The sequence below is a fragment of the Ranitomeya imitator genome, chromosome 3 (genome assembly GCF_032444005.1).
Source record: "Ranitomeya imitator isolate aRanImi1 chromosome 3, aRanImi1.pri, whole genome shotgun sequence".
Classification (NCBI taxonomy): Eukaryota; Metazoa; Chordata; class Amphibia; order Anura; family Dendrobatidae; genus Ranitomeya; species Ranitomeya imitator.
The window spans coordinates 112900277-112927047 of NC_091284.1; the positions used below are offsets into that span (position 1 = coordinate 112900277).

General features: G+C 46.3%; 1 protein-coding gene across 1 annotated transcript in view; it reads right to left on the reverse strand.

The window, feature by feature from the left end:
* Positions 1-26771, reverse strand: part of NLK (nemo like kinase) — a 203239-nt gene that overhangs the window by 80507 nt on the left and 95961 nt on the right. Inside the window, exon 2 of the mRNA XM_069761294.1 lies at positions 15662-15791. Within this exon, the coding sequence (XP_069617395.1) occupies positions 15662-15791 (130 nt within the window). The remainder of the gene's footprint in view (positions 1-15661; positions 15792-26771) is intronic.

The window sequence follows — 26771 nt, forward strand, 5'->3', positions numbered from 1 at the left end:
ACATTCCTTGTGTCAAGCCACTGATGACCAATAGGCAACGCCAGAAGAGTCTTACTTGGGCCAAGGAGAAAAAGAACTGGACTGTTGCTCAGTGGTCCAAGGTGTTTTCAGGTGAAAGTGAATTTTGCATTTCATTTGGAAATCCCAGAGTCTGGAGGAAGAGTGGAGAGGCCACAATCCAAGCTGCTTGAGGTCTAGTGTGAAGATTCCACAATCAGTGATGTCATCTGCTGGTGTAGGTCCACTGTGTTTTATCAAGATGAAAGTCAGCGCAGCCGTCTACCAGGAAATTTTAGAGCACTTCATGCTTCCCTCTGCCGACAAGCTTTTTGGAGATGGAAATTTCATTCTCCAGCAGGGCTTGGCACCTGTCCACACTGCCAAAATTACCAATACCTGGTTTAAAAACAACAGTATCACTGATACTGATTGGCCAGCAAACTCACTTGACCTTAACCCCATAGAGAGTCTATGGGATATTGTTAAGAGGAAGAAAAGTGACACCAGACCCAACAATGCAGACGAGCTGAAGGCTGCTATCAAAGCAACCTGGGCTTCCATAACACCTCAGCAGTGCCACAGGTTGATCACCTCCATGCCACGCATGCAGTAATTAATGGAAAAGGAGCCCGACCAAGTATTGAGTGCATTTACTGAACATACATTTCAGTAGGCCAACATTTTGGATTTTAAAATTATTTTTGAAGCTGGTGTTATAAAGTATTCTAATTTAGATAATGACTTTAGGGTTTTCATTGGCTGTAAGCCATAATCATCAACATTAACAGAAATAATCACTTGAAATAAATCACTCTGTTTTTAATGACTATATATTCACTTTTTGTATTGAAGAAATGAAATAAATTAACTTTTTGATGATATTCTAATTTAGTGAGAAGCACTCGTATCTCTGGTGATCATTGACCCATCACCTCTCCTGTGGAGCAGGACAGCGGACTTTTAAGCAGAGCTAGCCAACGCAGAGGCTCCGCTGCTCATCAACCTGAAGCCCAGATTCAACAAAACTTAACTACTCTATTGGACATAGGCGCCACTTATTTTTGATGGGGTGAAATCTGATGAAGTTTGTGAGATGGTGGGCAAAGGGCAGCGGTTATTGTTATGTTCACATGAAAACATTAGCTGCGTATTTGCACTGATGAGTTTCAACGCAAATCAAAGATGTCACAACGATTTCTATTATGGATCTGCAATCAGAACTGCTGAGAAAGGGGAGCGGGCATATGGCTAAGCATTACCCTATGGGGCTAATCTGCAAGTAGTGTTAGTTACCCATCGTGTCATCAGGGTAACAAACACAAAGAAATGAATGGTCGCAGGCAAAGTTATCTGATCAATGTCGGAAAAAGCTGCTGATCACAGAACAGCAATGGGCATTTCATGTTTAAAACACCAGGAGCACGTTTGTAGGCAAGTTTTATTGGTGAACACCCTAAGGTGGGGTGATCACCCCTAACACTAATGCACACAGCTGCTGCATCAGTTGTTAAACTAAGTTCATATAAATAGTGCAAGTTTTCTTCCCATAAAGAATGCCACTGAAAACTTTATATTTGCATCTACCCATAAATGATAGTTATGTGCAGAGTATGTATTAAAATACTTATCGATCTCCATCTTCCATACCCAGCGCTGCTCGGTCCTCCTCTACGCCACGTGACCACAGATCTGGTTAGTTGGATCACACAGCATCTTTTCTGTGGACTGGAAGTCACTTTCTCAATGCAAATCTTAAGACTCACATCAGGTGCTACTTTATAGTGATTAAGTTAAGTACAACTTGTATGTGCAAAATTACTAGTGTTTTATTAGCAGGAGATTATCACTGCTGGACTAGGTGCCCGTGTGCTTCCTAGTCCAACCACGCCCCCTCCACCGATAAGCAGCTTACTGCCAATTTACAATGTACTCACAAAGCTGCTAATCAGCGGTGTGGGGGGGGGGGGAAGCTTTCTGAGCTCTGCTACATGCCACATCCAAATACTAGATTGTATCACAACTGCTACACCCAGTAAACGGAGTGATATATCGATGGAATCAGGGTCTCATTTCCTACATTATTCTGCTCTCAGATGAGGTAGTATAAATCTGTTAACAGATTCCCTTTAAAAACACACATACTCGATGATGGGCATAGATTAAAAGTAGGCCGACATTTATCTGCCATCACAGGGTGGCACATGGCAGCTCATTCAGGCATAACAGGGTACAGAAAAACAGTACAGTGTTTCCAGCAATATAAAAAAGGGGCAAATTATAGTGAGAGACAAGTGATCCTTTTAATTAAAAAGGAAACAAACCAATTTCTAGATTCTGACCTCGCTCATCAGTCACTCAGGGAAAAGTGTTACATTAACAGAATTATATTAAAAGCAGTTACGGTACATTTTTTTGCTGGCAGCCAAGATGAAAATGAAAGATGAAAATGAACGGCTTAAAATGACATAGTTCTTCTTTTTAATCACCAGTCAGTGGATCATTTCCATCACGTAAATAGACAGTTAAAAATGAAAGCCATCACTGTATGTGCCTGCCGTTAACAAGTCTAGTTACAGGAAAATTCAGATTATTAAACACGATGGACAATGCTCTGAAATGTTACCGGTAGGAGCAGCACCAATGTACACGGTATTATCTCCATTTCTTCTTTGAATACAAAATAGCCTACGGTTTTTTGTCTATAGCACCAATGCAGACCCATTCGTCTCCATGGTAACAGATTACGGTGTGCAGTCTGATCCTGCAGTAAAGCGATGCTCCTTTACGTCTGCTTCCTCCTAAAGTCTGTAGTAATTGTACACTGGTAATAACACTACAAGCATTGTCATATCATAAAAAAACCCTAATAATCATTGTTGGATAAAGGATTGTGGTGTCCATATCTGAATGGCCAACTTATGACTGGGCGACAGATTTAAAAGGTTAGTCTACAGCAACTTTACAAGACACACGTGAGGAAAAAACTAAATCGACAAATTGTCTTCTGCAGTCTTTGAATCATGCTGCACCCTCTATATATACCGTAACCTCTTCTCTAATAAGTTGGGTAAAAAATAAAGTAAAATTATTGTTAAAAAAAAAAGATAACAGCTAGTATTTGGCATACAAAAGTCTTCACTAGCAACAGGAAAAAAGAAAAACATTAAATTGCTAGTTCTCAAATACAGTTAAAAAAAAAAAATGTGAAGCACGTAACACACTGCATTTATGTAAAGCTTGTGGGCCCAGTGTACGGCCTCAGGTGCCCCAGTCCTACCTCTGCGGATCACTGGCATATTGCTCAAAATTTGGGATGAATAGTTATTTCTACAATTAAGACAGAAAAACAGGACTTAACTCTAAAAAGCAAGTCAGAGGTGTCATTGGGAAGAATACTAAAATAATATTTATATAGAACCATAATATTCAGCAGCACTTTACAATGCAGCAAGTACATGTGCACACAGTATCAGACTGATTCATTAAGGTTGGTGTTCTGCCCACCAGTCTTAGAGGAGCGAGTCTTCTAGTAAGATGCGCCTCTTTAAAGCACCACGTCAGCAATTTTTTTCTGCTCGAGTGGTGCTCCTAACCCAACGTCTCTGACCCTAGTTTTGAGCTTATCCGCAGCCATCTTCACCTTTCATCAGCACCCCTTCGGTCCTTCCGGCGCCACCTTGTGAGCACTAAACCAGCCAGATCGAGGCTCTCAGACTAACAAGTCTCTAGTCACTCTGCGTGACTGCAGAGTTATGAATCCCCCCCAGACCACGCACTGGGGGCACCGTGCACTGCGGGAATTCCCTGGTATCTGACCTGGGACCTGAGGGTATGTACGAGTTATACTGCACATGCTCCAGACCAGCAGGGGAGGCCTCACTCCATACACTGTGTATGGAGCGAGGCCACAACCGCTAGACAGGCCCCGGCCAGGAGTAAGTATAACTAATACAGACCCTCCAGTTCCAGGTCAGAAACTGGGGCGTGTGCTGGAGAAATTCATAAGTCTGGACTCACACAGACTTATCGATTTGGACAGGACAACCTGTAACGGGAGTGGTAGAACTGTGGTCTGAGGAGAGCCTGGCAGAGCATGACTGGGCGGGTACCCGACTCTTCACTAGGGTTCCTGATGGTGGGGTTACGCTTGGCTTCCCATGAACACCAGGTGCTACTCCAGGACAAACCACAGGCACATGGCAGCTGGACCATAAGGGATGGATAGCTGGAACGGTCCAGAAGGAGAGGACAGATGATACAGGCAGGCACTGTTATACAGACTGGCACAGCAGGTGCAGGCGGGTCCAGCTGTTATGCAGACTGGCACAGCAGGAGCAGGCGGGTCCAGCTGTTATACAGATGGGTACGACAGGTGCAGGCGGGTCCGCCTATTATACTGACTTACAGACTGGCAAGGCAGGTGCAGGTGGGTCCGCCTATTATACAGACTGGCACAGCAGGTGCAAGCAGGTCCGCTTGTTATACAGACTGGCACAGCAGGTCCACTTGTTATACAGACTGGCACAGCAGGTGCAGGCGGGTCTGCCTGATATCCAGACTGGCACAGCAGGTGCAGGCAGGTCCGCCTGTTATACAGACTAGCACAGCAGGTGCAGGCGGGTCCGCCTGTCATACAGACTAGCACGGCAAATAATAGCAAGGAGGTTAGGGACGGACAGATACTAGCAGGACTAATGGTAACTAACGGACAGGGACCCGAGAACTAGCAAGCGTTTTGAGAACAGACTTACAATGTTGCACAGGCACCTACATGCAGGTACCTAAACTAATAAGTACTTCACAGCCATTGGCTGGGGACACTTTAGGACGGTGCGAGTGACCCCTTTAGAAGGAGGGAGTGCGCTCCCCAATCACAGAGCACCTTGTGTGTACCCCTGGCAGCAGCCAACGAGGAGGGATTGCAGGACAGGGGCCACCGTGAGCGAGTCAGTGTCCCTGCTGGGGGAGAGGGGCAGCATGCAGGGACGCCGGCGCACACAACACAACCCTTTTCAAATGTGATCTCAGTCTCACTCCATCAAACACTGGAGAGATCCGGCAGGTTACAACCTATTCAAGACCGACCGCGAAAACGCTGATATAAGGCGAGAATGGTGGGGGGTAAGTATCGGCCACATGTTGTCTAAACTTTGCTTACTTTTCCAAAAGTGGGTGCAACTGGATTGGCGTAAAAATGATAAGCTCCCATTTTTTTTCCCACAACTTCGAGATGTCACAAATATTTTTGTGCAACTAGGACAATTTTATAACAACATTCTGTTCAAAAATTCAAACACAAAATGAGGACCCCGATCACAAGAGCTTACAATCTAAACAGAGGTAAAACCGTGCATGTGTTGTATGGTCCAGACATCTTTATATTGAATAACAATATTCAATTGCAGCAGCACGACCCGGTCACCAGATACAAAGTGCTACCAAGTGCACGGAGAAGGCAAAACAGAAGATGAAAAGAACCAGATCCTGAAGAAGCCAAGCATTCTGAAAACAGTATTCCGCTTTGGGTGGTTGGTATAGCTTCATACCTTTGGTACAGTTGAATTTCAATCTATTTGCATTATTATAGTTTATAAATCAGCCATATTGGGCTCACAAGAGAATCACCAACGTGGCCTTCAAAGGAGATCCTGACATAAGCCTGAGAAATCTATATTCATGTGGGTTATTAGCACTATTTTTAGAAGACAACTTGTATTTCAGGTCAAGTTCTCTATTAAGAATTCAATCAATTATATAATCTTACTTCAGTGTGTAGTCAGTAATGGGCATTGTCATTATACAAACAAGCGGACTATTAATAGGTGAAGGACTGAATGCAGTTGGGTGTGCTGAGAAGCTTCCGGCTTATGCTAAATCTGCACTGAGAGGAGGAAGGTTCTTGTCCCTAATCCTTCAGACATTGTCAAATGCACGTTGGCCACTACGCAAATCTTATTGGGCATTTACACTGGTCAATAAAAGTAAATAAGCTTTCCTAGGAACTCTTTTCGCAATTATTGGCCAGTCACTCAACAAACAAGGAAAAATACTTTTCCTCTGGTGAAACTAATTTGAAAAGTGAAGGATTTATGACCACCACCACATCTGATGAGACACGCAGGTAGGTCTGTTTTCAGCAGTCTGTAACCTGTATGCTCATATTAAGAGTTTACATCTGTCACCACGTTTGACCCATTTCCTTTAAAGGGGTTGTCAACTACAAGAACAAGCCTTACCTAAACTAAATGTTTGGCCCCAATAAAATTATTAAAACCTATAACTGCCTCCCGTTATGGCGCAGTTTCTGAGGTGTCAGCACTTCCTCCCCCCGAGGCTGTGATGCGGTACGGTGACACCGTCGCCACCTTCCTACGAACTGAGCATGAAGCCAGCTGATCCCTGGCTTCCTCTTCATGTTCAGTTTGTCCGTATGTGGAGACAGTGATGCTAGTGCTGATTGGATGCCGGGCATCACGTGTCGTTCCACCGCATCCGCGCCCTGGGACCGCGAGTGCCGACACTGCTGGAACGGAGCCCGCACGGGAGGAGAGTATAGGCATCATCGGGGCCGAACAATTAGTTTAAGATGGTGCCGTCCTAGTAGTGGACAACTCCTTTAAGTTGCTTAAAAATGATTGTTCTCGGCAGTGCATCATCCTGTGTATATATTGTCCATTTGCTACAGAGAACAGTGACAGCTTATGCATACAGAATGTGTTTGTGATCGTTCTGTGGGTATGGAAGTTTCTGCCTGTCTAAACACGGGCTGGTAATTGAAAAACAACCGGCTGCATCTAAGCCTGAGAGTGGCCGGTTAAGGGTATGTGCATACGTTGCGGATTTTGCTGCGGGTCCGCAGCTGTTTCCCATGCGTTTACAGTATAATGTAAACCTATGGGAAACGAAATCCGCAGTGCACATGATGCGGAAAAAACGCGCGGAAACGCAGCGGTTTACATTCCATAGCATGTCAATTCTTTGTGCGGATTCTGCTGCGGGTTTACACTTGCTCCAATAGAAAACTGCAGGTGTACACCCGCAGCAGAATCCGCAATAGAAACCGCGATAAATCCGCAGGAAAAACCGCAGCGGTTTTGCACTGTGGATTTATCAAATCTGCAGCCCTCACAGATACGTGTGTACATACCCTTAAACTCCGCTCTAGAGCCTGTGCACACGTTGCAGATTTATTGCTTTTTATTCTCCACAGACTTTCCCCCCAAAAAACTGAAGGGTTTCCTGATGCCAGCAAAAAGTGAATGAGAAGCTTGAAGTCTCATACACACGTTGTTAATTTGTGACTCGCAGATTTACACCTACAGCATTGTCAATTCTGTCTGTTTTTGTATTACAAACATTGCAAAAAGGCGCCTATTTTACGCAGCGTTTTTCCTGCCAAGAGATGCAGAAATTTCTGCACCAAACACTTAAGGTGTGCACACACCCATAGGATATGGTCACACGTTGCATTTTTGCTGCTTTTTTTCTGCAGGCAAAACTTGCTCTCTTGGCAGTAAATGCAGCCTCAAAAAAGCAGGTTTTGATGAGTTTTTGCAAAAAATTTTGCTGCGTTCTTATTATTTCTTGGACATGTTGATAAAGTTTAGCGCTCCCAAAAAAGAGGATTTAACTTTCTTAAGACTTTGGCAACAAAAACACAGCAAAACCTGATGGCTGCTTTTTTGCACTTACCCATTGCTTTCAATGGGTGAAAGAACGCTGAAAAAACGCTGAAAGAAGTAACATGCTGCAGTTTGCCAAAAAATTGCAGTTATCCAAATAAGTCAGGGGGAAAAAAAATGTGTGTGCATGAGATTTCTGAAATCCCAGATTTTGCTGGTACTGTAAAACGCAGCTTAAAATTTGTATTAAAAAACCTGCAGTAAAAACGCAACTTTTGAACATAGCCTTAGGGTTTGGTCAGGATTTGTGAAGAAATACTTTGCATTTTACTGTACAAGTTAATGGTGTCTTGAAAGCCAAATCCACATGAAAATAAGTGTATGGAAAGGATTTCGGAACCTGCAGAACGCTAATCCTTGTTCAGGTTTTCACAGTGGATTCACCCAATATAATACTTTGTGATAAAGATGCAATCAAACCTGAAATGTGCTGCAGTTTTTCTGTCCATATTTGCAGTGGAAACGCTCTGCAACGTGAACAAGGCCTTAGGATCTCCTTAGATCTTAGCAGTGACCAAATGCTCATTTAGCCGACAGCTTTCCCTCCCTACAACTGTGCAGGCGATTCTAATGGGGAGAGGAAACATAGGGCAGATCTTGCTCATCGCTGACAATTGCCTCCAAGAGACCAGACATTCCCAACTGTAAGGCCACGTTCACACGTTCAGTATTCGGTCAGATTAGCTGCCTATGTCTTGTGTGGCCAGGTAGTCACTTTCTCAAGGTTAGGCTACATTACATATCTGTGGGACTCGTCCAAGTGATGTACAATTTTATTTCCCTCTTGGCTCCGTTTTATTGATCCACCCATCAGTTTTAAAAACGTATCCGTGTCTCTGGTAGAAGAGACACATGAGAGCATGTTCTATTCTCATCTGTTTTGAGGCTGATACTCTGCCATTAAGGTACGTGCACACATTCAGAATCTGCTGCGGTTTTGAGGCTGTGTATTTATGCAGCATCAAACCCTCAGCGTCCAGATGTTACAGCATAGTGGATGAAATCCCATGTCCACCATACGTGTATGTGCTCCTGTGGATCACCCATGGAAAATGACATGCGGCACGAACGTACGAGACCCAGCATGTTCATTTCTCTTGCCGAGAAGCTAGGCTCTGCAACAGAAATTAGCATAATAGGATGTATAGGATGCGGTAAATCCACATTGTTCATTGAACACATGCGGATTTACCTGCGGTCAATAGAGCACATCCAAAATGATGCTACTTACGGATCGTGGGCACATTGCCTTAAAGTCTGAGGGATCCATTTAAAATAGATAAAACAGGGAAGTCAGACTTGGTACTTCAGAGTTTCATGGGCAGCACGGTGGCTCAGTGGTTAGCACTGCAGCCTTGCAGCACTCGGGTCCTGGGTTCAAATCCCACCAAAGACAACGTCTGCAAGGAGCTTGTATGTTCTCCCCGTGTTTGCATGAGTTTCCTTCCACACTCCAAAGACAAACTGATAGATAGATTGTGAGCCCCAATGGGGACAACACAAATAATGTCTGTAAAACTGTGGAATTTATTGCGCTATATAAACAGTGAATAAATATATAAATAATCCAATTTTTACTGATCCACTGCTTATAGTCAACGAATAGTTTAGACACTCAGCTTGGTGAGAAAAAAAAAATTGGGATATGGTGTGTGTGTAAGAAAAAAAATTTGAAAAAAAAAAAAAGTCCTGTGGAATGATTACACTTGAAAAAAGATAATAAATAAAATCGCTGCGTTTCCCTCAGATGGTAACTCACACACGGATGTGCAAATGTAGCCTCACATGCTCACAGCGGCAAAGCTATCGCCCCACATAGCAGACGCTCATAAGCGGATCAGCAGTCGCATGGGTCAGAAGACGATCACTGCTGGAAACCGAAGAAGATGGCGGAAGGTGAAGATTTACAGCCCTCCACACTACATACATATCAATAAGGGATTGGGGAATACAATGCTCACAGGCAGACATTGCAAGTAAGGGCACTACGCATGATGCCAATTCACATGTCCGTCCGCACACAACTGGCATCTATTCATTGAAATTTGGCCAAATTGGCCCAACCGGATGGCACACGCATTACATTCTCTTCCACAACCATGTAGACTAGAGAGGAAGACCAGGGAACGGCACAGGAGCAGAATCCCCACAGAACAACTCGATGGAGATTTTCTTTTCTAAAAAGGTTCTGAATGGTTTCTGGAATTTTTCTGAATTTGGACAATCCCTTTAACTGAAATTATGTCTTATAACAAATTGACAGCATTTCTTTATGAATTTAAACAATTAATACCAGAGATCATGAAACGTTTTGTAATTTATATACAAGTATATGTATTTTTTTTATTCTATGAACTATTGCAGGGATGGCCATGGTGATGGCTTCTGTTAGCAGCATCTCGAGGTGCTTTACCATGGACCATATGAACAGTCTGCAGATTTCAGTGACTGCTATGGAGGAGTTTCCTAGGCAGGCTGTTACCTGTACAGAGAGGTGGGATGTGAGTACCATGTATTATGAATAGTGGCTTTGGAGTCTTCTACTGTATAGAAATGCACTGGATGATAATGAGAATGCTAAAAAGTGATCAGAACAGGCAGTATCAGCATAATGAAGCGCAGTGCCTTAAACGAAACAGAGACCGAAAGAAACATCAATCGATTTTGATTTAAAGTGAACCTGTCACCATAAAAACGCAGTTTAATCTGCCGGCACTATGTTATAGAGCAGGGGCAGCAGAGTAGAGGGATATATAGACTTGTATGAAAAGATTCAGTATAACCTGTGGTTTATGGACATAAATCTGGTATTCTGGGACATTCGGTCCAGTCGGCGGTCCTATCAGTGACTGGCAGCTTTCTTTGTATAGGTGTAGAGAGAGACAGCTGACTACTGGCTAACACGGTACCAAGATATATTTCATTCCTGTAGAGCAGGGGTCAGGAACCTTTTTGGCTAAGAGAGCCGTAAACGCCACATATTTTGAAATATAATTCCGCGAGAGCCGTACAATATGTTTAAAGGGCCATTGACAGATCAATCGCTTCAATGTTCACTTAGTACAGCAAGGAATGCTCCTCCCTGCTGTATAAAGCCACAACTGGACTGAAACAATGGTAATTAGCAGTAAAAAATTAAATAAATAACTTACATTGTGAGCTTGCGATGCATGACATCAGTCCAGCAGTCTGGCTTCTTCTTTTTCCTGCGCATGACTGGAAGCTGGCATTCTTCCCACCTGATGTTGAGAGAATGCCAGCTTTGAGGCATTCGCAGAAGAAAGAAGCTGGAATGTTGGACATGTCACACAACGCATTGTCAGTTATGTCAATTGTCTATTTTATTATTGTATCCATCCTGCCCCATGTCTCCAATCATGCCCCGTGTCTACATTCTGCCCATGCCTCCAGTCCTGCCCCCAGTGTGTCCAGCATATTACCCCCAGTGTGTCCAGCATATTACCCCCAGTGTGTCCAGCAATCTGCCCCAGTATGTCCAGCATATTGCCCCCAGACAGTGTGTCCAGCAATCTGCCCCAGTGTGTCCAGCATATTACCACCAGTGTGTCCAGCAATCTGGCCCAGTGTCTCCAGCATTGCCCCAGTGTATCCAGCATTGCCCCAGTGTGTCCAGCAATCATCTGCCCCAGTGTCTCCAGCAATCTGCCCCAGTGTCTCCAGCAATCTGCCCCAGTGTCTCCAGCAATCTGCCCCAGTGTCTCCAGCATTCTGCCCCCAGTGTCTCCAGCAATCTGCCCCCAGTGTCTCCAGCAATCTGCCCCCAGTGTGTCCTCCAATCTGCCCCACTGTCTCCAGCATTGCCCCCAGTGTGTCCTCCAATCTGCCCCAGTGTCTCCAGCATTGCCCCCCCAGTGTGTCCTCCAATCTGCCCCACTGTCTCCAGCATTGCCCCCAGTGTGTCCTCCAATCTGCCCCACTGTCTCCAGCATTGCCCCCAGTGTGTCCTCCAATCTGCCCCAGTGTCTCCAGCATTGCCCCCCCAGTGTGTCCTCCAATCTGCCTCACTGTCTCCAGCATTCTGCCCCACTGTCTCCAGCAATCTGCCCCACTGTCTCCAGCAATCTGCCCCACTGTCTCCAGCAATCTGCCCCACTGTCTCCAGCAATCTGCCCCACTGTCTCCAGCAATCTGCCCCACTGTCTCCAGCATTGCCCCCAGTGTGTCCCCCAGCATTGCCCCCCAGTGTGTCCTCCAGCAATCTGCCCCACTGTCTCCAGCATTGCCCCCAGTGTGTCCTCCAATCTGCCCCAGTGTTTCCAGCTTTGCCCCCCAGTGTGTCCTCCAGTCTGCCCCACTGTCTCCAGCACTGCCCCCAGTGTGTCCTCCAATCTGCCCCAGTGTCTCCAGCATTGCCCCCCCAGTGTGTCCTCCAATCTGCCTCACTGTCTCCAGCAATCTGCCCCACTGTCTCCAGCAATCTGCCCCACTGTGTCCTCCAGCATTGCCCCCCCAGTGTGTCCTCCAATCTGCCTCACTGTCTCCATCATTGCCCCCAGTGTGTCCTCCAATCTGCCCCAGTGTCTCCAGCATTGCCCCCCAGTGTGTCCTCCAGCATTGCCCCCCACTCCCCCAGTGTGTCCACCGATAACTGATCCAAAAAAAACAAAAAAAAAAACAAGCAGTCTCCTCACCTGTCCGCGCTCCAGGCGGCGAGCTCCCTGCAGCAGCGCACACTCGCCGGCGACTGACAATGACGTCAGACGCCGGCGACGTGTGCGCTGCGGCCGACATCAGCCGCCAGCCTCCAATTGGCTGGCGGCTGTTGTTGTTAACTATTGATGTGCGGGCGCGCGCCCGCACATCAATAGGAAACCGCCGCAGCGCTGCAAGGGGCCCGGTGAGCAGATGAGAAGGGGCCCGATGCGGCCCCCTCTCTCCGCCCACCGGGTCCGGGGGGCACAAACGCCGGCGGCGGCGGCCGGCACGGGCCGGCATTCACAAATGATTATCAGAGGGTTAATCTGCGGTAGCCCAGGGCCCCCCCAGACCACTGGGCCCTGGGCTACCGCCCATATTGACCCTCTGATAATCCGTCCCTGGAAGTAAGTGACGGAAGTGTGCGGGAGCAGGAGGCGGACATAGTGCGGTGACCAGGGGCGTCTGACTTGCCGGCCCCGGGCCCCCTGTCTGCGAGCCAGATACGGCCATCAAAAGAGCCATATCTGGCTCGCGAGCCATAGGTTCCCGACCCCTGCTGTAGAGAGACAGCTGTAAGTCACTGGTGGGACCTACCATGGGGGTCCTGAATCCTCCACTATTATTCAAAAACAAAAATCACACTAAAAAGGCCATAAAAATTACACTAAATGAAAAGGCCCACATCTCTAGAACAGTTGGGGTATGTGCGCACATTAAGTACTTGCTGCAGACATCTCTGCATCAATAATTCTCTTGACGTGAAAAATTCTGCCTAAAAAAACTGCACATTTTTTGCATGCGGTTTTCCCCATTCAATTGAACACGCTAAAAGCCATGCAAAAATGCTGGAAGAATTGACATCTTGCAGATACGATTTTAGAAAGCTCATTCGCTTTGCTGGGACAGTAAAATTATGTTTCTTTAGACAAAAAAAATGTGATGTGTAAACATACCCTAATAAAACAAGAGCAAAAACGTCTCCTAGTATTTTAGAGTAACGCATTGTCAGCATTTCTATAATCTGTAATTCTAGGAGCTCAGCAGCAGGGCTGTGGCGTCGGTAAGCCAAACCTGCGACTCAGACTCCCCAATTTCCATGACTCCACAGCCCTGCTCAGCAGTACATTTCACTAAATCTAACGTAGATGGCTTTAATTCAGTTTGTGCCACTCCCCACAGAGTTGGCACCAAAATCCAGGTGAATGGGCCTGTGTAAGTCAGTAAGAACAAGTGTGGGGGGGAATAATAAGCACAACACTGTACACAGCAGGGCGTATTATATACAGTAAATGTATATAAAAAAAGGCAAAGGCAGATGTACAAATGTGAACTAATCTAATCTTGTTATCTTGCAGTCTCATCTTTTTCCACTTAGGCTACTTTCACACTAGCGTTAACTGCAATACGTTAAAATGCGTCGTTTTGCAGAAAAAACGCATCCAGCAAAATATTTTGCTGGATGCGTTTTTTCCCCATAGACTTGTATTGGCGACGCATTGCGACGGATTTGCATACGTCGGTATACGTCTTTCGACGGATGCGTCGAAATTAGGCGACACGTCGTCTGGAAAAACGTAGATTGCAACGTTTTTTGGCTCCGACAAAAAAACGTGTCTCGGCGCATCCATCGGCATGCGTCTTTGGCTACAATGAAAGTCTATGAGCGACGGATGCGTCGAGACACGTCGTACGACGCAATGCAGCACTGCAATACGTTTTTTTCTACTGAGCATGCTCAGAAACAGGATTTTTTTAGCTAATTGGCCAGACATCCCCAAATAGACGGATCCGTCGAAATGCTGTATGCGTTGCATACATTTTGCACTTTTTTGACGCATCCGTTTTTTTGGCAAAAAGACGTTTTTGTGACGGTTTGCAGTTAACGCTAGTGTGAAAGTAGCCTTATACTGTACTTTGCAGAGATGGGAATATGACAAAGGATCTGACTACATAGCGCTTCTTTGAGGTCTGTTACCGTGGAGATGCAGAGGTTTGTATTTGTAAACACAAACGGGAAGAAATGGTTATGGCCGGGTGCACACAATCCGGAATTGGCAGCGCTTTGGACGCAGTGTATGTTTGCTGCTGTGAATCTGCATGTGTTCACTGAGCCGTGCGGATTCACAGCGTCCAATACATTGTATGGGTGAAATTTCTCTTGCGGAGACTATCGCAAGAGAAATCGACACGCCGCGGTCTGGAGAGATGTGCCGCATGTCCATCTCTGGATACATAGTGGACAGGTGATTTCTTGAAATCTCACAGACTATGCTGTAACATCTGGCTGCTGAAGATTGCATGCTGCACAAGTACGCAGGGTCCAACCCGCAGCGTTTACTGATCGTGTGCACATACCAAAAAGTGACTTTCAGCATGACTGTTCAAACCAAGCACAGATGCTCGATGCTTCATGGCCGGGCCAATCATTTGCATACACCTTCCCACCTGCTTGGTTCCCCTCTATCTCGGCCCTTCTCTGGCTCTATGAAGCCAGAGCTGTCAATCAAAGAAGAGAGGGGGTGGAGATAGATGGAAAACAAGCAGGTAGGAACGTTTCCCTAAATGGTTGGCCCCTCCATGAAGCACCAAGCGGCAGGACTTTGTGTGAACAGTCATCATGTGCAGAGTCCCTTTTTATTTTAATATGCACTTGAAAAAAAAAAAAAAGATTAAAAAGTTTGCAGAAGGTGGACATAGCATGGACTATATATATTCTATGCCAATGATTGTTGCCAGCCACTAGCCGGTCACTCCAGTAGCCTTTCTGTGCATATAATACACCTCGTTTTCTTTGCTTAGCTGAAATTACAATGAATGTGTCCCCACAATACATGAACACAGCAGTGACTTCATTAGACTTCGATCCTCGATTAGAAAGCCAGTCCTAATGAAGGGACGGGGCAGCGCCATGCAATCGTGTTAGGCATTCTCTCCCATAGATCTTTAGTCCGTTCTCGGAGGCAGAGCTACAGATAATATTATAACAAAACCATTTGCAAATATTTTTTATGCAAATGAAGGAACAGCTGGTGCTAGTCAATAATACAAAGCAAAACAGAAGTATCACAAACCTGGGATTCGAGGAGATGGGAAACAAGAAGCAAGAGGCTAAACTATGCTGAAAACCGATGAATTAAAAATGAGAACACGAGGTTAGAGTAAAAGAATAAGTGAAAATACTACTGTGAGCATGGAAGCATTCCCTTTGATCACACAATAGGTAAAGCACATGAGAGACATTACACAATAAGGGGCAGCTATCCAATCTATAAGAGAAGCAGGAGAGACATTTATGTTCAGAAGTTACACTTCTTACTTACGTTGTCATGCTTAAAAAAACACAACATCTTCAATTCTCGGAAGACCCTTTTGCAAGAGACTAGATTCTGGAAGACGTTGGGCATCTTTTTGAGAGCAACTCTCTTTCCATCTCGTGGATCTGTTACAGACCTAGAAAATTAAAGAAACATAAGTTGTGTGATAACAATGACATTGTCCAGACAGTATTAATGAGCAATAAGAAACGCGCTTTGTACTTTTGTTCTGTGATGTAACCTTGCTATGTTGTATCATTTTACATAAAACGAGAAAAAATAAATAAATGACATTGTAGTGTAATTTAAGCAGGTACCAGTATATTACATAAAAATATATTGCAGTTCCCGGTGAGAAGGCAGTACTTCCATGCGGGAGACTGGACATTTCGTTTGAAAGCGGATCAATTCACAATACAAACTGCATACATTATTACAATGGTGTGAAAAAGTGTTTCCCCCTCCTGATTTCCTATTCTTTTACATGTTTGTTACACTTGTAACATGTTTCAGATCACCAAACAAATTTAAATATTGGCCTACAGCCTGCAATAACCATTCTGCCCCCTCACTAACCACCCGAGCTGCCGCCTCACCAACCGCCCGAGCTGCCCCCTCACCAACCGCCCGAGCTGCTGCAGTGTCACCAACCACCCGAGCTGCCCCCTCACCAACCACCCGAGCTGCCCCCTCACCACCACCCGAGCTGCCGCCGCCTCACCAACCACCCAAGCTGCCGCCTCACCAACCACCCAAGCTGCCGCATCACCACCACCCGAACTGCTGCCGCCTCACCAACAACCCAAGCTGCCGCCTCACCAACCACCCGAGCTGCCCCCTCACCAACCACCCGAGCTGCCGCGTCACACCGCCCAAGCTGCAGCGTCACCAACCACCTGAGCTGCCCCCTCACCAACCACCCGAGCTGCCCCCTCACCAACCACCCGAGCTGCCCCCTCACCAACCACCCGAGCTGCCGCATCGCCAACCACCCGAGCTGCCGCATCGCCACCGCCCGAGCTGCCGCGTCACCAACCGCCCAAGCTGCAGCGTCACCAACCACCTGAGCTGCTGCTGCCTCACCAACCACCCGAGCTGCTGCCACCTCACCAACCACCAGCGCTGCCGCACCCCCGACCTGGTCTCTTCCCCATTATCCCGTAGAATGTAGGACCACAAGGACAGGGTCCTCTCCCCTCTGTACCAGTCTGTCATTGTAAATTTGTTTACTGTAAACGATATCTATAACCCTGTATGTAACCCCTTTCTCATGTACAGCACCATGGAATTAATGGTGCTATATAAATAAATAATAATAAATATTAGACAAAAGATAACAAGTATGGTAATCACAACATACAGTTTTTAAATGAAGGACTTTATTAAGGGAAAATGAAATGCAAACCTGAAAAAGTGATTGTCCCCTAAACCTAATAACTGGTTGGGCCAGCATTAGCCGCAACAACTGCAATCAAGTGTTTGTGGTAACTGGTAGTCTTTTACTACGCTCTGGAGGAATATTGGCCCACTCATCTTTGCAGATTTATTGTAATTCAGCCACACTGGAAGGTTACCGAGCATGCACCACCTTTTTAATGTCATGCCACAGTATCTCAATCGGGTTAAGGTCAGGATTTTGACTAGGCCACTCCAAAGTCTGAATTTTGCTTTTCTTAAGCCATTCAGAGGTGGACTTGCTGGTGTGTTGGATTATTGTTCATTATGAACATCTGATGAATAGATATTCATAATGCAGGCTACTGACAGGTCCCCCTAGTTTGCATAATAAATAACTGTACATACGTTAAAAAAAACAAAAAACTTAAACTTCTGTAGGCAGGTGTCAGCCATGGCACCTGCTGTGCAGCAAATATCGCATGTTTTATGTGCCAATAATGTGTTTTAGGCTATGTGCACATGTTCAGGTTTTTTCACGTTTTTTTCGCGATAAAAACACATAAAAAATGCATACATATGCATCCTATGATTTAGAATGCACTCTGTAATTTTTGTGCACATGATGCATTTTTTTCTGCAAAAAAAAAAAAAAAGCATTGCGGTAAAAAAAAAGCAGCATGTTCATTAATTTTGCGGATTTTTCGTGTTTTTCTCACTAATTAATGCATTGGGAAAAACGTGAAAAAACAAACAAACACGAAAACGCATGTGGATTTCTGGCAGAAATGTCCGGTTTTTGTCGGGAAATTTCTGCAAGAAATCCTGAACGTGTGCACATACCCGTACTCAAGTTATTCAGCTTGAGGAAAGAAGAAAAAATAAAAAACTCCATTTGAAAATGGCGCCCACCGCGCCTGCGCAGTACTTGCCATTGGGGTAGTTGTGATCCGATAGTTGCTACTGCGCAACCGCCGGCGGTGCCATCTTACTTGAACAGAAAAATAAAATTCCTCCTCCAAAATGGATTATTGGCACATAAAACATACAATTTTGCTGCAGAGCAGGTGCCACAGAAGGTTCTTTTTTTCTAACGTATGTACAGTTATTTATTATGCAAACGAGGGGTACCTGTCAGTAGTCTGCATAATGAATATTTAATCAGCACACCACATGAACCCCGCTTTAGGGCACGAGAATCTCATTAACACAAAACTGAAAATAAAGATTAAAGAACAACCACAAGACGGATTTCATCACCCAGGTATCATTGTAATCAGTGTAACGGCGCCGACCTGACATTGTGTGTAGGTTACTGTGCACAATCCTGCTGACAGGTTCCCTTTAAGGCCTCTTTCACACTTCCGTCGGTACAGGTCCGTCGCCATGCGTCGGGCCGACGTACCAACGGACGTTGTGAAATTTGTGCGCGACGTGGGCAGCGGATGCAGTTTTTCGATGCATCCGCTGCCCATTCTGCAGTCTGGGGAGGAGGGGCCGGAGTTTCGGCCACGATGGACAAAAAACGTTACATTGAACTTTTTTTGTGCCGACGGTCCGCCAAAACACGACGGATCCGTCGCACGCGACATGTGGCAATCCTTCGCTAATACAAGTTTATGGGCAAAAAACGCATCCTGCGAGCACATTTGCAGGATCCGTTTTTTGCCCTAAACGACGGATTGCGAAAAACGGAAGTGTGAAAGTAGCCTAAGTGTGACTAACATGCAAAAGAATAGGAAATCCGGAAGGTGACACTTTTTCACACAACTGTACTGTACATGCATATCCTGAACCTAATGTGACTGTTGTATTTACTTAGAATATACAGCCATTCTGATATTGTCAAATATTCAGATGAGCATTTTATGAATCCAGCTAATTTCAAGTGTATTCAGTCTCTGGCAACCGAGCCAGACTGATGGCTCAGCTCCTCACATATGTACGTATCAAAAACCAGACTAATGCCAGGTAAAAGAATTGATCGTCAGGTCTCACAACTTTCTGGACTTCCTATCTGACATCTATGGTCGAATACTGTAAATAATAAACTAAGTTATTGCTAAAAAGCTTGGAAACCATACAAAAAAAAAAAAACACTTCAGATTTAGACTGACTGTTCTAAAACATCCATTTGGTGCGAAAAAAAATTAAAGTGAATACATAGTCAATAATAAGACTGAAACAGTTAGTACCTAGACTGGTGGTGAAGATGGGCAGATGGCTCAACTGAACGGATTATTTTGAACTAGGATATAAAATTTATATTACCGTCTGTTTAGTGCAACGCTCCAGAATAAAACATCTACCGTATATACTGCGGATGACAGAAGCCCCCATACACCTTATATCAGGAGTGGGCAATTAATTTTTCAAAGGGGTCTCATTAGAGACTGACTGTTGTGGGGGCCAAACTCAATGCTGTTTATATTCTCTTATTCTGCTCAATATTAAATGATACAAATTAATATAGAAGGAGCAGACCAGGGCTGTGGAGTCAGCAAGCTAAACCACCGACTCGGACTCCTCAATTTCCCCAAACCCACAATATTAGTCACTACTGAGCATGTGCATAAAGTGTAGCACAGATTCATCTCATCTATGACCCCACAGCATTGGTCACTACTGGGCATGTGCATAAAGTGTAGCACAGATTCATCTCATCTATGACCCCACAGCATTGGTCACTACTGAGCATGTGCATAAAGTGTAGCACAGATTCATCTCATCTATGACCCCACAGCATTGGTCACTACTGAGCATGTGCATAAAGTGTAGCACAGATTCATCTCATCTATGACCCCACAGCATTGGTCACTACTGAGCATGTGCATAAAGTGTAGCACAGATTCATCTCCTCTATGACCCCACAGCATTGGTCACTACTGAGCATGTGCATAAAGTGTAGCACAGATTCATCTCATCTATGACCCCACAGCATTGGTCACTACTGAGCATGTGCATAAAGTGTAGCACAGATTCATCTCATCTATGACCCCACAGCATTGGTCACTACTGAGCATGTGCATAAAGTGTAGCACAGATTCATCTCATCTATGACCCCACAGCATTGGTCACTACTGAGCATGTGCATAAAAAGTGTAGCACAGATTCATCTCATCTATGACCCCACAGCATTGGTCACTACTGAGCATGTATATAAAGTGTAGCACAGATTCATCTCATCTATGACCCCACAGCATTGGTCACTACTGAGCATGTGCATAAAAAGTGTAGCACAGATTCATCTCATCTATGACCCCACAGCATTGGTCACTACTGAGCATGTGCATAAAGTGTAGCACAGATTTATCTCATCTATGACCCCACAGCATTGGTCACTACTGAGCATGTGCATAAAGTGCAGCACAGATTCATCTCAACTAAAAGCTGAGCTCCTTAGATTAGGAACAGAACAGACATTTCCAGGACATTTCAGAACTTTTCGTAATTATTACGACAACATTTACATCCTGTACTGAACTACTGTACCCAATTCATTACATATTTTAGAAGTCGGAGTTGATCCATTTTATACAGACTTCAACTCTGACTTCATTAAAATGAACACTGCCTCCGACTCCACAGCCCTCGTGCCGACGAGCGTATTATCAATCCTAGTGCAATCCGACAAAGCATGGACCAACGTTCGTTCACGGAGCCGTGCAAATGTCCAACTTTTTTCCCTCGGACAGAGACAGATGGAAAAAAAAAAAAATTGCTGCAAGCTCAAGTATGATCCAATATTCGGTCACACTATCATACAAGTCAATGACTGTAGAAAACATTGGACTGCACTCTGATCACACCTGAGTGCAGTCTGCCTGTCATGCAGTAGCAGACTGGAGAAGATGAAGACTTTTTTTTCAGAGATAATGGCATCACACTATGATCACAATCTGATCTGTCATTTGCATAATTGTCCCAGTATAGTGACCAGCTGTTCCTGCCAATCCATGTTATGATATGGCTTATTGTAACCTGTATTTTTACCACTAGCAGCTAATCATGACCATATAATTTACTGTTTATTATAAAGATTCTAATAAAAAAGAAAATCCTTCTGCTCTGGTTATTGAGCTCTTTAACCTTGATCAACAGCTCACCCTGAACAATACATACACCACAAAAGTATGATAGCCCCACAATTTCTCACAAGTACTGACTGAAAATAAAAATACTCAACACCTTGACCCGATGTACCGCTTCTTTCTGTGTAGTGTTTGGACTAGGGTTCCGGGCAGCTGCCGTGAGCTAGTGCGGCGCAGAGATGCAGTTGCCCAGGTTGAATGGTAGAAGAGGGAGCTGACAACTAGTCTATGTCAACATCGTCAGCATCCTGTGGATTCAGATACCAATGAAATGGATACCCCAGGTGGGTAGAGGACGCATTTTCTGATGCGCTACTGTTTCCAGCGATTTGGTTGTCTTGATCTGCAGGCCAGAAAGGAACAGCACAAGGGCAGGATATGGCAGAGGTCCGCCTAAGTGGTCATTAGGCCAACAATTGTCCTGCCGGCAGCTACCTTGGCCATCTCTCCCATACAAAAGCACTTGTTCTGCCGAATGCTTCTGTGTTCTCCAAGAGAGACAATGCGGTTGGTGGCTTATCTCAGGGAGAACAAAACAGGATTGGCAGTCCGAAATCAGATAGGACAGATCCTTTACTTCCCCGAAATTAGTGAGCCGAGGCCCTCTGCACATCAGATGGTCAAGCTAAACCAGTCAATCGGCGGGTCCGGCTGGCATTAGTCTAGTCTATATGGGGGGCAGCCATGAACCCATTGGCGGTCATTAAACCAGTCAATCAGCGGGTCCGGCTGGCATTAGTCTAGTCTATACAGGGGCATGAACCGACTGGCGGTCGCTCAACCAGTCAATCGGTGGGTCCGGCTGGCATTAGTCTAGTCTATACAGGGGCATGAACCCATTGTCGGTCGTTAATCCAGTCAATCGGCGGGTCCGGCTGGCATTAGTCTAGTCTATACAGGGGCATGAACCCATTGTCGGTCGTTAATCCAGTCAATCGGTGGGTCCGGCTGGCATTAGTCTAGTCTATACAGGGGCATGAACCCATTGGCGGTCGTTAATCCAGTCAATCGGTGGGTCCGGCTGGCATTAGTCTAGTCTATACAGAGGCATGAACCCATTGGCGGTCGTTAAACCAGTGAATCGGCGGGTCCGGCTGGCATTAGTCTAGTCTATACAGGGGCATGAACCCATTGGCGGTCGTTAATCCAGTCAATCGGTGGGTCCGGCTGGCATTAGTCTAGTCTATACAGAGGCATGAACCCATTGGCGGTCGTTAAACCAGTGAATCGGCGGGTCCGGCTGGCATTAGTCTAGTCTATACAGGGGCATGAATCCATTGGCAGTCGTTGAGCGTGCTCTGCCTGTGTGCAGACAATCTATCACAGATCGTCCAGCATGCTCAGGCTGCCATTGTTGTCGGCAGCACAAGTCCTATTGACAGGAGACGAAGCACTGCTGAGAACATTAAGCTTTAAGCCTGCTTATAAATCAATTCACCTGACAAAAAAAAGAAGCTTTTTTCTTGTTCATCGGGAGGTCGGCAGCCTATTTACAGTGCAAGATAATCACAAAAGGAGCGTTCCTAGACTTCGTCATTCATTATAATCTTGCAATGTAAATGCACCTAGAGTCTCAGCACTCAACCAATTAATTGGTGACTTATCAAAATCTTTTTCTTGTGAAACAGCGACCCTTTAAAGCCAAATCTAGTCTAGTCTCACAATAATGCCAGAAATGCACATAAAACAGCTGTCAGATGCACACGTCTTTGGCAAAGAGCCATCTCCCCCATAAACATGCATTTACATGAGGAAGGAAGCAGAATATCATGACCGCCTAGTACAAACAACATTCTTCCCTAAAAGGGATCTACTTAAAGGGGGCTTCTGGTGGCGGCCCCCAGCAGACACTGTGCGCCATTAACTAAAATGCCTGCTTCAGAATTCCTGCTCAGTGCATACAATGTGGTGATCACAGATATAAAGCTGATGGGAAACATTTGTGTAAAAGGCATTTAGCACATAAGGGCTCACACTGGCGTATAACATGGCCGAGTGCTCTCTGAGGTTTCATCGGAATAACACTCGGCCCACTGTTATACTATGGGGCAGTGCAGATCTGCAATTATTGTCTCATAGCAATTCACATGCTGCGAGTGGCTCTGATATTCAGATCATGTCCACAAGTCTATGGGGGCCTGTGAAACATGGGACAGCACTCAGAGGACATCCGAGTGCAGTCCAATGTACGTGCAAAGAGACAATGAAGAAATTAAGTTCTCCATCTCCTCTGCACTCGTGATCCGATCTTCTCACATGAGAGAATTCCAACACACGCAGATGACACCAAGACCAAAGTCAGACAGAGTTTGAGCAGAGTGTCATTAATATAATCGGCCCGATTCTCTTGCATAAGAGAACATACGCCAGTGTGAGCGAGCCCTCAAAGTGAAAAAAGATTAAACATTTCCACTAAACGTCTACAACTCGTGCTGTGCCATACTACAAAGAACAGACTGAAGACCCCATTACCTGCACCCACCACAGTGCCAGCTGTGGCCTCACGGTTACACGGAAGCAGTCATTTCGTGTTCTCTCCAGACTCACCGACTGTGCAGCAGAAATGTAATAAATGGGGGATTTGACTGCCTCCCTGCAGATCACTGCTGGGTGCAGAAACTGAACCACGAGGCTTTTCAAAGTTACACAATGATTAGGGAGAGCGCTTCGTGAGTATTTTGCCCATTCATTAATAAAGTCTGTCACCAGGATATTACTACGTAATCTGAGAGCTGCATGATGTGGGGTAAAAGCACAGATTCCAGTATTGTGTCACTTACTGGGCTGTGTTTTGCAGGAGATTATCCCTACAGCACTAGGTGTCTCGTGCCTCCTATTCAACTGCTCTGTTTAATCCCTCCACCGCAGATTGGCAGCTTTCTGTTAATGTAGTGTACACAGGAAGCTGCAAATAGGTGGCATGGGCGAGGCTATAAGGCAATGATCGAGCATCTGCCCTGCTGCTCCAGTCAGTGTGTACAGGATACCGTGGCATGGGCGAAGCTATAAGGCAATGATACAGCATCTGCCCTGCTGCTCCAGTCAGTGTGTACAGGATACCGTGGCATGGGCAAAGCTATAAGGCAATGATCCAGCATCTGCCCTGCTGCTCCAGTCAGTGTGTACAGGATACCGTGGCATGGGCGAGACTATAAGGCAATGGTCGAGCATCTGCCCTGCTGCTCCAGTCAGTGTGTACAGGATACCGTGGCATGGGCGAAGCTATAAGGCAATGATCCAGCATCTGCCCTGCTGCTCCAGTCAGTGTGTACAGGATACCGTGGCATGGGCGAAGCTATAAGGCAATGATACAGCATCTGCCCTGCTGCTCCAGTCAGTGTGTATAGGATACCGTGGCATGGGCAAAGCTATAAGGCAATGATCCAGCATCTGCCCTGCTGCTCCAGTCAGTGTGTACAGGATACCGTGGCATGGGCGAAGCTATAAGGCAATGATACAGCATCTGCCCTGCTGCTCCAGTCAGTGTGTACAGGATACCGTGGCATGGGCAAAGCTATAAGGCAATGATCCAGCATCTGCCCTGCTGCTCCAGTCAGTGTGTACAGGATACCGTGGCATGGGCAAAGCTATAAGGCAATGATCCAGCATCTGCCCTGCTGCTCCAGTCAGTGTGTACAGGATACCGTGGCATGGGCGAAGCTATAAGGCAATGGTCGAGCATCTGCCCTGCTGCTCCAGTCAGTGTGTACAGGATACCGTGGCATGGGCAAAGCTATAAGGCAATGGTCGAGCATCTGCCCTGCTGCTCCAGTCAGTGTGTACAGGATACCATGGCATGGGCGAAGCTATAAGGCAATGATACAGCATCTGCCCTGCTGCTCCAGTCAGTGTGTATAGGATACCGTGGCATGGGCAAAGCTATAAGGCAATGATCCAGCATCTGCCCTGCTGCTCCAGTCAGTGTGTACAGGATACCGTGGCATGGGCGAGGCTATAAGGCAATGGTCGAGCATCTGCCCTGCTGCTCCAGTCAGTGTGTATAGGATACCGTGGCATGGGCAAAGCTATAAGGCAATGATCCAGCATCTGCCCTGCTGCTCCAGTCAGTGTGTACAGGATACCGTGGCACGGGCGAAGCTATAAGGCAATGGTCGAGCATCTGCCCTGCTGCTCCAGTCAGTGTGTACAGGATACCGTGGCATGGGCGAGGCTATAAGGCAATGGTCGAGCATCTGCCCTGCTGCTCCAGTCAGTGTGTACAGGATACCGTGGCATGGGCAAAGCTATAAGGCAATGATCGAGCATCTGCCCTGCTGCTCCAGTCAGTGTGTACAGGATACCGTGGCATGGGCGAGGCTATAAGGCAATGGTCGAGCATCTGCCCTGCTGCTCCAGTCAGTGTGTACAGGATACCGTGGCATGGGCAAAGCTATAAGGCAATGATCGAGCATCTGCCCTGCTGCTCCAGTCAGTGTGTACAGGATACCGTGGCACGGGCGAAGCTATAAGGCAATGGTCGAGCATCTGCCCTGCTGCTCCAGTCAGTGTGTATAGGATACCGTGGCATGGGCAAAGCTATAAGGCAATGGTCGAGCATCTGCCCTGCTGCTCCAGTCAGTGTGTATAGGATACCGTGGCATGGGCAAAGCTATAAGGCAATGATCGAGCATCTGCCCTGCTGCTCCAGTCAGTGTGTACAGGATACCGTGGCATGGGCGAGGCTATAAGGCAATGATCGAGCATCTGCCCTGCTGCTCCAGTCAGTGTGTACAGGATACCGTGGCATGGGCGAAGCTATAAGGCAATGATACAGCATCTGCCCTGCTGCTCCAGTCAGTGTGTACAGGATACCGTGGCACGGGCGAAGCTATAAGGCAATGGTCGAGCATCTGCCCTGCTGCTCCAGTCAGTGTGTATAGGATACCGTGGCATGGGCAAAGCTATAAGGCAATGATCCAGCATCTGCCCTGCTGCTCCAGTCAGTGTGTACAGGATACCGTGGCATGGGCGAGGCTATAAGGCAATGATCGAGCATCTGCCCTGCTGCTCCAGTCAGTGTGCACAGGATACCGTGGCACGGGCGAAGCTATAAGGCAATGATCGAGCATCTGCCCTGCTGCTCCAGTGAGTGTGTACAGGATACCGTGGCATGGGCGAGGCTATAAGGCAATGATCCAGCATCTGCCCTGCTGCTCCAGTCAGTGTGTACAGGATACCGTGGCATGGGCGAGGCTATAAGGCAATGGTCGAGCATCTGCCCTGCTGCTCCAGTCAGTGTGTACAGGATACCGTGGCATGGGCGAGGCTATAAGGCAATGGTCGAGCATCTGCCCTGCTGCTCCAGTCAGTGTGTACAGGATACCATGGCATGGGCGAAGCTATAAGGCAATGATCGAGCATCTGCCCTGCTGCTCCAGTCAGTGTGTACAGGATACCGTGGCATGGGCGAGGCTATAAAGGTAATGGTCGAGCATCTGCCCTGCTGCTCCAGTCAGTGTGTACAGGATACCATGGCATGGGCGAGGCTATAAAGGTAATGGTCGAGCATCTGCCCTGCTGCTCCAGTCAGTATGTACAGGGTACCATACACTGGCCATTACTTTAAAAATTCCCCCTCACTGCAGTCGTGTTTTGAAGACCTAGTGATTGATGGGGGTCCCAGGGATCAG